The 11,775-nt window shown below is 42.8% G+C and overlaps 1 protein-coding gene across 1 annotated transcript in view; it reads right to left on the reverse strand.

Moving 5' to 3' along the window:
* Positions 1–10,686, reverse strand: part of LOC142559949 (uncharacterized) — a 58,978-nt gene extending 48,292 nt beyond the window's left edge. The window contains exons 1-4 of the mRNA XM_075671651.1: positions 10,261–10,686; positions 6,227–6,356; positions 3,726–4,368; positions 1,179–1,294 (exon numbers count right to left, since the gene is read on the reverse strand). Of these exons, the coding sequence (XP_075527766.1) occupies positions 1,179–1,294; positions 3,726–4,368; positions 6,227–6,356; positions 10,261–10,312 (941 nt within the window). The 5' untranslated portion in view covers positions 10,313–10,686. The remainder of the gene's footprint in view (positions 1–1,178; positions 1,295–3,725; positions 4,369–6,226; positions 6,357–10,260) is intronic.
* Positions 10,687–11,775: the final 1,089 nt, after the last annotated feature.

Raw genomic sequence — 11,775 nt, forward strand, 5'->3', positions numbered from 1 at the left:
AACTTTTTAGCAAGCAGAATTTATTTTTCGTAAAACTTCACACAACATTTGTAAAATTATAGAATAAACCCAAGTTCTAGTGCTAGTTTTCATCAACAACACTAATCACCCTTTTTCTCCTCCACTGTCATTTGCCCCTTTTCCTGCATCTGGTTACCCATGTTTTTATGTGCCAGATGTCGTGGCCACTAGCACTCCAGATCAGATGGTAATTGAAAAGCCCTGTTCACCTATCCATTCTCTTTAAGGAGTTCCTCGGTGATAATAATTACAGCTAGGTGGCCAACTCAAAGTAATAGTTGCAAATGCAATGAACGTTTTCTAAGTCTGTGTGTGTAGTTCTCCATTGCTTCCTCACACACAAAGCAAACCATGGTTGTTCAGCAGGCATACGGCAGCCACAATGTGCGAAATGCTGACCCATATATGCCCTTCAGGTGCCATGACCACATCTGTGGGCACGATTCATTTTTGCTGGTTCTGTCAAGCGCTAGCCAAGACTAAGCAGTAGACATTGACCTTCCGGTAAATTGATCCCCCTGCATGCTCAAAGTGCCTTAATTTCACTTTCAACGTCCTCCGTACTGATACAGACAACCACTACCATGTTTCGTGGGACATTCAACGTGGCCGCGTGACCGCAGCAATAAAAAAAACCACACATTTTTCTTTGCTCATAATGGGTGCAGTCAGTTCTGAAATTGTACTTATGCTGCAAGCATGTGATTAAATTTTTAGGCAAAGCTGGAGCATTATTGGCTGCGTAAAATAATCAATTACTTCCTAATTAGGACAACTCATCAAAAAATACACAAAACAATCATCCTACCACCTTGTCTTTATTGCAGTGAGTAGTCAATAAAGGTCAAATGGCTTCGAATGAGGTTGTGCAATTTTGATGCATTTATAGACAGTACTTTATAATTTACACTTGAAGGCAATATAGCACTAGGGGCACCTCCTTATGTCTATTACCTAAACCTAAGAACATGAACGTTATTGCAACCTGCCTCCTTCTGAATGTGACTGTAAACTTGTGAATCAACCTGTGATCTTGCCTTCAGCAGCGAAACGCCATAGCGAGCGCCACGGTGGGTAATTTTCCTTACTGGAAGCAATAGGAATATGTATGTGGAGATTCCCTTCAATTATGTTTGTGTAAACTCAACAGTGCTCACCCTGGAGCTGTGTTGTTTGAAGTTTCAGTTCTGCGTTTCCGTGGGGTTACCACGATGATCCTTGGCTGCAGGGCTGCGTGCTCAGATGGTTCTTCTTGTTCCACGCCTAAATGGTCCTATAAAACAGCATGCACACTTCCTTTTTTTTTTTTTTTTTTTTGCACAACAGTGTGACCACAATGTGTGCCACAGTATGATAGAAAAGAAGGGCTTGCATTATTATGTTTGCACTCAGCCCTTCAAAAATTTTATTTTCTTGCCACAGAAGAAAGTTTTTGCAAACAGATTGATTGATTCTTCTCTCGTCATTGCCTCTAGAGTGTTTGGTTAAAGAAATTGAAATGTTAGGCTTCTCTAGTAAGTCAGCCTGCTGCACATCCAAACGTATGCGGAAAAGTTGCTGCGATACCTTTTGTGTACTCTAATTCTCACAGGTTAAAGAAAGTTGTTAAGCAATACGGCACTGACGTTTTTCCTCGGGGTACAAAACTTCGTGGTATATGCGCTGCAATCAATAAAAGATCAAGGATTGGCAAAGACAGAGTGCCAGCAGTTGTTCTGTAAAACATTTAAGCAAGTACACTAAATGTTCCATTGGAGCAGTTTACAGGATTACTGTGATGTGTGTAGCAGCATGTATACTGGGCAGACCGGCTGGTGCGTCAATGTTCAGTTATGTGAACATGCTAATTCCTTAAAAGGAGCTGCATCTTCACACTTTACCAGCTATTGCCGTGATTGCAGCTGCGTGCTTTCTTCTGCAGATACCTCGGTCATTATGAAGCACCGTGACATGTGTGTTGGTCAGTCTTTATCAAACGACGAGCTTGCTCTTGTTAATTGTTCATGATTGTGTGACGAGTATCGTACATGTGACCCACATCCTTTCTCTTTCAATCATTATATAGCCTGTTGCTTCCAAATGAAAATTTCGGTTGTTAGACCAAAGCTTGTCCCATCCTCTTTCTGTTGTCTTTGTCAGTTTGGGCTGCTCAAAAGTGTAGTCTTGCATAACGATATTTTTCTTTCCTGCAAGTATTTATTTGCCCAAATGAAGCCTGCATGGTAATTGCCAGCCAAGAGACATGTGCAAGTGAAAAAGCACCTACTGATATTCCTAAGAGGAAAGCAGCACACACAGTGTGTCTAAGAAAAGAAACGAACAGAGAATGACGACTATTTCTCTTCTTTGACAACAGCAGATCCCACAGGATAGAAATTCTTTTGACTGACACAGAACTAGGAAATATGCTACTAAAACACCTAGGGTTATTTACATCAACAGGTGCCAGCTTCATATTTTTCAAAGAATAAAAATGAAGTATTTGCCAACATACATATAGATATTCTGGCAAGGTGCTAAACGTGCAAGCATACTCAATGCAATTTTGGGTTTTGACAATACAAAACTGGGTGGACGTTGTACTGAGAGAGTCTGTATTTTTATTTTCACCATCTCTGGTATCTATAAAACGAACATGAAGTGTTCATGCACATAAGCATAAGCATTTTTTTTTATTTCAGCATCATCAGAATCTGCCCAGTGTCATCGGGGCTTAACAAGTCAATTGCGTCATGACTGGCAGTCATCTGATTTGTCCCAAAACAAGACACAAAAGGACACTCTCACTCACTCTCCAAGTTACAGTAAAAGGTTCCTCTGACACCTTTTATGAAAGGTATGCAATGCGTCTCGCATTAAAGGCCATGTTTTCACAAATATTTTCCAGTGAATAGTTTTTCAATGTGGTTTGTATTAGCAGAGATATTAGCAATCAAATTCTGCTGCTAAAACAATCTCATAGCTGTCGCCTCCATTCTGTTGTTCCTACTGCACTTAAAGCTCTATTCAACTTTGTTTGATTAATTTATAATCTTGTCTCTGGCAATTTAAATTTTGTGTTACAATATATAACTCAATGAAAGTTATACGCCTGAAAAGCACATTTATTCTGCTTTCCTTTCATGCATTCGATAACATCTTGAGTACAGCAGTCCCTTCAGAAAATAAATAAATAAATAAATAAATAAATAAATAAATAAACCTTGTGTAACCTACAAAAACCAGTCACTTTAGCACACTAACACTTTCCCACTTTTTCAACACAGTTTCACGGTCACACTAACAGAGAATAACAAATTTTGTTTGGGCAGAAATTCAATCAATCGAAATTCATTATGCAGCACTGCATTTCTTGTTTAACAGAATAGCTAGCAGTCATACGAATGTTTCAGCTAGAGTAATTTTCATTGTCCTGTCACAGGGCAATGAAAATTTGACTGTTTTGACTGGCACTGATACTCACCAAAACTAGTGACTATTGTCGAAAAAAGTCATGACATTTTCTTGCATCGGCATGAAGCAAAGGATGAAGGAAACTCACATGCTGTAGCCGTTGTACCACATTTTGAAAACTTCCAATTATACTATGCAAACATAACTACAATAATTCCCCCTTTTTGAAATGCAAGGTCACAATTTCCCTTTAATTTGTACTGCAGTGAGAAGAGTAAAAAATTACCAATACCACACTGGGCTTCACTTACAGGAGGCAGCGTCATCGGAGAGCCACCTGGCGTCGTCACGTCCACCCCGCTGTCTGCACTTGCCACTGTGGTGGTCTCAACTCCCCTGTGCAACCGGCGCATGTGCAATCCGAGGCTTTGACGCCAGGCATAGCCTTTGTCACACACAGGACACTTGTGTGGCTTTTCACCCATGTGTATTAGCACGTGACTGTCCAGATTAGGTTTCTTTGTGAATCTGGCCGGGCACAGGTGACACGGGTACGGCTTCTCCACCTTGTGCCACCTCAAGTGCCTCTGCAGCGTCTTCGTCCGCGTGAAGGATTTGCCGCACTCGAGGCAGTGGCAGATGTCCGCTCCCCTCACGTGTAGTTGCTGGTGTCTGTCCAAAGACTCCTTTCTGCAGAACTTGGACGGGCACACCTTGCACGCATACGGCATCTCACCCGTGTGGATGCGCCGGTGCTTAAGGAGAGGGAAGTTCTGAAAAAACTTCAGCCCACAGATGTCACAGGCGTACGGCTTGTCACCCTTGTGCACGACCAGATGATTTGTTACAGACTTCTTGGTCAAAAAGCGCTGCCTGCACACACCACACTCGTAGCAGCAGTCAGCACTCGTTCCGGGATTTTTCAGTGTAGCTTCCGTAGTGCCTTCGCAGATTCTGGGCATCCAAAAAGGAGAAAACCAAGAACTTACCAGAGTGGTAATTAACGAGAAGAAAGGGGGTTAACCGAGGGGCCCGATTTTTATTAGTCATATCATGAGAAGCCAACAAACACAGACACCAAGGACGACATAGGGGAAATTACTTGTACTTAATAAATGGAATGAAGAAACAATAAATTAGTGGAAATTAAAGTGGATGAAAAAACAACTTGCCGCAGGCGGGTACCGAACCCACAACCTTCACATTTCGCGTGCGATGCGTGCAGAGTGGTAATTGCATCATGCTGGTAGAGACTTAAAGAGACACTACGAACAACAATAGGAACAACTCATAAAAAGGACATAACTGAAGCAGCTATCTAAATAACAGGACAGTTGCCTTTCAGCTATGGTAGTGTCATTGGAACTGAGAAAGGTCATGGAGAAAACTAAAGTCAAGCTAGACAAAAAATTAACGATACTTAGGTGGTTCACTCATCCACAATGACAGCTTTAAAGCCACTTACAGTCAGGGTGTTGAACCAAAACCCAAAGAGAAAACTATACCCCAACCAGAATTCTACCTGGAACTGAACTCAAACTACCATTCTTGGAACGAGCCTGAATTGAAACCAGAAGAGAGAGAGAGAGAGAGAGAGAGAACTATTGCTCGTTCGGTACAAAACAGTTCGAGCATGTAGGATGTAAATGCATGCTCAATAGGTAAGCGGTTTTTAAAAATAATGACTTCTTCAGCCGGTGCGCCCCACAAGCAGAATGTTATGATTAAAAGAGTTGCACTATACACAGATGCGAGAATGGGCACACATGACAGGTGTATGCTGGTATCTATTTGGCCACCTAGACGGAGATACTTTCACTTCATAATTCGGTGATGCCAGTCGTGTTCTGCGGTTGAAACATTTGTTTAAGCCGCCGCATAATCATCATTTCTGTTGAAGGTCCCAGTTCAGCTGTTCAGCCAGTTCACTATTATTACCTAGATAAACCGAAAAACGCACAGGCCAGGAGACACAAAGACCAGGACAGACAGTGCCCTCGTGAAGGAAAAACTAGAAAAAAAACTATGCTGCTGTCAAGGCATGAAAGCTAAGCCCCCGGCCCATGCAGAAACAGGCATTCCCACCCATTAACTCTGTCTTTGATACGCACATGAAAATTTTTGCATACCTGCGCAATGCATTCGTAAAGTGCACCTTGTAGAGGAAAATTGTCTTTACTCGTGCTTATCTAAGTGCTATGGCTGCTTTCTGACAGCTCATTTTCGACAAAAGCCATCGCTAAAATCACAGCGATGGTGGCAACGCAAAAAGATTATCTAAGCAGTGCAGATTGTGCTTTGAACAATTGTTGGAATGAGGAACAAAGAAAAAAAGGACCCAGCACAACCACAATGCTGCTGCTCGTGTTGTCGGCATCTCAACACTCGGACCTATGCTGCATTCTCAAGGCTTACGAACTATAGAGAAGGATTAATGTTGAACACAGGTTTGTTAATGTCCACTTTAACCAACACACGAGCGCTTTTGCATTTTCCCTTCGCATAAGTGCGATCACTGTGGCCGGGATCAGACCCACAAGCTCTAGCTCAGCAGCGCAACACTACAGTCACTGAGATACTGCAACATGTGAGTGGGAGTCAAACATATGACCTCACGCCGTGTACCAGAATGCCACAGCCATTGAGGTGATCGGGTATTTTGCTTGATTGGAAGTGTATATAAAGATTTCCTTTGGTCCTCCCCTTCTTTTGCACATGACACTAGCTGAGACAGGTGGCTAGCCAAAATAATTAAAAGCCTTACATCGACAAGAACCCTCGATCCTGTTTCAGTGGACTCTGAAGAGCTCACCCTTTGTCGCTATCCATGATGGCTGTGCTTCCTGAAGTTTCAGTGCTGCATGTAGCTGTGGTTACAGAGACAATCCTTGGCAGCAGAGCTACTGGCTCAAATAGTTCTTTTCTGTCCATGTCCAAGGACCCTACAAAACAGCGTGCACATCCTTAATTTCGGAACGCATTGCAACCACAACATGTCACAATGTGCAAGCTTTACTCTCCATGGTCCTAAATATCTTATATGCCTTCTAACATATAGTTTTGGTTAACAATAATCTTTCTTTGTATGCATTTCTTTCTTCAAATGATGTTTGTATGGCACTCCCCAGTTAGGACCAATATGCATGTTAAAGCACCCACTGATGTTCCCGAAAGAAAAGCAGTGGACCCAGTGTGTCGAAGAAGGGAAGCAAGCCCGAGAGCGACGGCTATTGCTGTGCATAGAAATAGCACTCCTCAAGAGGTATCAATTTTTCTATCAACACAGAACTATGAAACACCTGGCTACAGATAACCCCAACTAATTGTTTTCGAAAATTCCAGTGGAGAAAGAGCAGGATCTATAAATATGCACATATATAAAGCATTCCCCAGGCAACTGAATTTTTCTTGCACAAACCGCAAACACCCAAGGCAAGTGTGTACATGCAGCAAGAAAAACAGACAATGAACAAATGGCATGTAAAAACCAAGAAAACGATTAAGCTCAGAACCTGCCAGGTGAGCTAGTGGAAAGAAACAAGCGACATTAGTACACAGACAGCTGACCCACTCATATGCGTGCCAGGTAGCAAACCAGTCACGTGTTCAACTTGTTCATGTATGTGTGCACATATCTGCTAAAAAAAAAACAGCCCAACAAAGGGTATCGCACTCAAATTAATGATGAGGTCTTCTTGCATCCATGACATGCCTTGTTAATGCATTCATTTGTTTAGTGCTTACGAGTGCTAAACAAGTTCAAGTGCTAACAAGGTGATCGCCATCTCCAACCAGTAATGCCAAGCTCCTGTGTAGAGCTTTTTCTAGAATAACCCCTAAAAATGCCTAGTTTGCCAGAGAAATGCCTAGATTTATATGTTTCTCATTATTGTTCGCCACAAGGCAGTCTGCTCCACTATGGCATGCTTAATAATAGAGGCAACAAAGCATGAAAAACAAGAGGCCCAAAACTCACAGTATGGGCTAATCATTCGGAACTTATCTCATGCTGCAAAAGACATTATAAATCAGCTCGAACTGAGTTTTTCTGAGAAGGCACATATCATTATTTCGAATCATGCTTTCATATCAAGACCCATGAGAAGGTCTAACCTACACACTATTTAAAATATCCTCCAAGGCAGCATACCTAGTGCTGTGATCGGCAAACAGTGGACATTTGTAAATTCAACCCCGATGGGACCAATGAAATTAATCCAATTAAACAAGGGACAAAAACATCAAAACACACTGCCTGATTAACTTGGCAGTGTTTCCCCAATTCTAACACCTCTGCAAATTACGTCATCATCATCATCAGCCTGGTTATGCCCACTGCAGGGCAAAGGCCTCTCCCATACTTCTCCAACTATCCCGGTCATGTATTAATTGTGGCCATGTTGTCCCTGCAAACTTCTTAATCTCATCCGCCCACCTAACCTTCTGCCGCCCTCTGCTACGCTTCCCTTCCCTTGAAATCCAGTCCGTAACCCTTAATGACCATCGGTTATCTTCCCTCCTCATTACATGTCCTGCCCATGCCCATTTCTTTTTCTTGATTTCAACTATGATGTCATTAGCTCGCATTTGTTCCCTCACCCAATCTGCTCTTTTCTTATCCCTTAACGTTACACCCATAATTCTTCTTTCCATAGACCGTTGCATCATCCTCAATTTAAGTAGAACCCTTTTCGTAAGCCTCCAGGTTTCTGCCCCGTACGTGAGTACTGGTAAGACACAGCTGTTATACACTTTTCTCTTGAGGGATAATGGCAACCTACTGCTCATGATCTGAGAATGCCTTCCAAATGCACCCCAGCCCATTCTTATTCTTCTGATTATTTCAGTCTGATGATCCGGATCTGCGGTCACTACCTGCCCCTAGTAGATGTATTCCTTTACCACTTCCACAAATTACATGTGCATTGCTTATTTGATGAGTTCAAAGTATACTACTAATGTAAAAAGAACATTAGAGCTTGTATATCAAGTAGGAATTGAACATGCACGTGATATTTTAGAAAGATGTATCATGGCTGCAATTTTGGCATTAAGAAAAAGACGAAGCTAGCGAACTTTACCCTCACAGGGACGAACTTGATCTACTTAATGTCCATTGTCATCTCTTTGAAGCAGCACTTCATCAATGTCTTATGAAGAACCACATTTTGGCCTCCGTACGATCCAATGCATATTTAATATTCTGCATTTATTTCTGTATTTATTTGTTTACTTATCAAAATACCTTCAAGGCCTGTATGGTGCTACAGGAGGGAGTTGGGCAACATGTATAGATGACGTGTAACAGGAAACACAGCAATAATGCATGAGTCGAAAATACATTCCAAAACATACATTCAAGTCCAGCACTAAGTAGGTAGCAAAATATAAGCATATTGTAGCATGTACTCATCAAGTGCAATTTTAAAACATAGAACTGGTTTCTAGGTGTGATGGAGGTGGGCTATGTGTTCACAGCAATGTTGAAACATGATTTTCTGTGTCCAACTTTATGGGGACGGTTTCCTACAAGCACTTCGTGTTGAAGGACATGTACACTCTCAGATCTAGATCAAACTTGCACAAATACTTTCGCCCTTCAAACATCACGAAACCACAGCTAATCTTGCATCATTACATTGAAGGCGTGTAGGAAGTCAAGAAAAAAAAAAAAAGATGTGCTTATGCAAAGAAAAAGGCGTCTGTGTCGAACTTTTCTTTTTGTCTTGTCTGCATTATCCCAGCACATTTTAAGTGCCTCTAAGGCAAAATGTGTTCTGATATGGCAATTTTCTACTTAAACAATCCTTAGCATTGGCTTTTTTTTTTCTCCAGGTAATGAAATAATTGCACGTGGCTTAAATGAAGGCAAGTATGAATGTCTTATGGTAATATAAGCCTTCAAAATAAAAGTCGTTGATAATAATAATATTTGGGGTTTTACGTGCCAAAACCACTTTCTGATTATGAGGCACGCCGTAATGGAGGACTCCGGAAATTTTGACCACCTGGGGTTCTTTAACGTGCACCTAAATCTAAGCACACGGGTGTTTTCGCATTTCGCCCCCATCGAAATGCGAAAAAAAAAAAAAAAAGTTGAGTCAGCAAGAGGTTATGTTTACTCTCCGGAGGCTGCATCGACTGTGGGTATTTATTGACCTTATGCACATTTTGCTGAATTTGCATTCCGCATATTCAATGCTGGAGGGCTGCAGCTGAGTTATTCTCACTCCGTTTACTGTGTTTGCTTCTAGGATTACGTATGTGTCAACACAAAATGAAAAGATCATTCAAGCTATTTTTTCTCTGTTATCCTGCACATTAATTATGCATAAAGCTAAGCTGTTCTTCCAGTGCACAGCAGTGTGAAAAAAGCTTTCGATTATATTAAACTAAACGGTTTAACGTCCAGACAGATTGAGTAACTGCAACTCTATTATTTGCAGATTGTGTTATCATCATCATCAGCGTGGTTACGCCCACTGCAGGGCAAAGGTTTCTCCCATACTTCTCCAAATACCCCGGTCAATTGTCGGCAGAATGAGCAAGTCAGAGCAAACGTGAACGGACAGCAATGAGTTCGAATCCATGTCTATTTATATACTTTCTGTAATTTTTTTTATTGCTCGTTTTTGAAGTGTCAAAACAGTTACCTCTTTTTTGTTTTCGCCAAAAAGTAGGCCCCTGGGATTGAAAGGGCTTGATTACACGCGAAGACTTTTATTTTGTATTTTTACAACTATTTGAAAGAATCAGTTACACCCCCCCCCCCTTCCACCCTTCCGTTGCTAACACAAACACCCTCCTTTTTGACCGTTTCGACTTCTGTGATACTACTGTACAGACCCATTGCGTGTTTTCGTTGAGCATCAGTGGATGTCAGTGGCACTTGTTGCATCGATGAAGACAAGTCGCGTTGTTGAAAGGCTGGCTCGAGGGACACCCCTTCTTCAACCACTGTTGATATTTTTCATGTGAATTGAATAAAGAAGCGGCCACACGGGTGACGCGCGCGGTGTGCAGCTAGAGATGCGATGAAGAGATAAGCGGTGGGGACGGCCGTGACCACCCGTGTGAGTTCGCCTTGCACCGGTAAAGGAAAGACTGACGTCGACGCAGAAACGACGAGAGGTTGTCTGTGGACACACGGACACTCTCTCACGCGCGCTAGAGCGTGCGGGAGTTCTTCACAAAACTGTGCGCCAAATTAGAGAACAAGCACTTACTAATGGCAAATTTCGGTCAACGGTGCCGCCATTTCCCACTCGGCTAGCTTGGCCGCAAAGCACGCTCGATTTGGCTAGTACGGAGACGCTTCAGGGCGACGCTCTATGGATTTAAAATGCGAGTCTTAAAGGCTATGATTTTGCTAGTTGAACGCGCGAAACACAATTGCGATTGATTGATTGATTGATTGAAAACTTTGTTATTCCACCGAGCTGGGGTGCTCGCCTCTTAACCTACACATAGGTAGGGGGGGGGGGGAGGACGAAGCTGTCCCCGCGCGGCGAGGACGGTGAGTCATGGGTGAGTCTTCACGGCCTCAACGGCCAGGCGGATTGCTCGACGCTGGTCTTCAGCCTCGCTCTGGAGCAAGGCCTCCCAGGCTTCTCTACCGTCAATGTTTTCCTTGGCCCCTGGGGAGCCAGCACACTCCCGTATTATATGGTCTAGCGTACCTTTTTGCTTACAAATTTTTCAGAGGGCGTCGTTATAGTCCCTCATCCAATGTGGATTGCTCGCTTGTGCGGGTACAAAAGCAGGAGTCATATTATGCGATAACAAATTAGCTATCCGAAATTTTAACAAATGGAGAATCTCGGAAGAAGCCCTCCACATTCTACTCAAGAACCCTCCCACGAGGGACGTAACTTTTATTTGGGTACCAGCCCATGAAGAAGTCCCAGGCAACGAAGCCGCTCACGAGCTCGCCCGAGCACTCTACCACCGGGCAACTCTAGGGCAGCCAGTTCCAGGGATCCAAGATAGCATAATCACGTACAGGGAAATTATAGATCATTACAAAGCCGAAAGAAGAATCTTTCCGCCTCCGCATCGGTCTCTCTCTCTCTGGAGGACGCTCGCATTTGGCGGCGCCTTCAGGGAAACAATTATACATCACCACATTGGAACACAACTGCGAGAGCCGAAAACACGTCACAGACGTCAGTTTTTGGACATCTGCGCACAGGCTCAATTTTTGGACGGTCTGCGCACAGACTCTCAGAATTGTTTCAAAGAAAGAGATTAAGAGCCACGTCATATACTCGGAGAATAAGGACGCCCCCACTATATACAATGAAATCACTAAACACTGCTACCTACAACGTAGACAGTATGGCGCGCCACACCGCACACTCA

This window comes from Dermacentor variabilis, chromosome 10 (assembly GCF_050947875.1).
Source record: "Dermacentor variabilis isolate Ectoservices chromosome 10, ASM5094787v1, whole genome shotgun sequence".
Lineage (NCBI taxonomy): Eukaryota > Metazoa > Arthropoda > Arachnida > Ixodida > Ixodidae > Dermacentor > Dermacentor variabilis.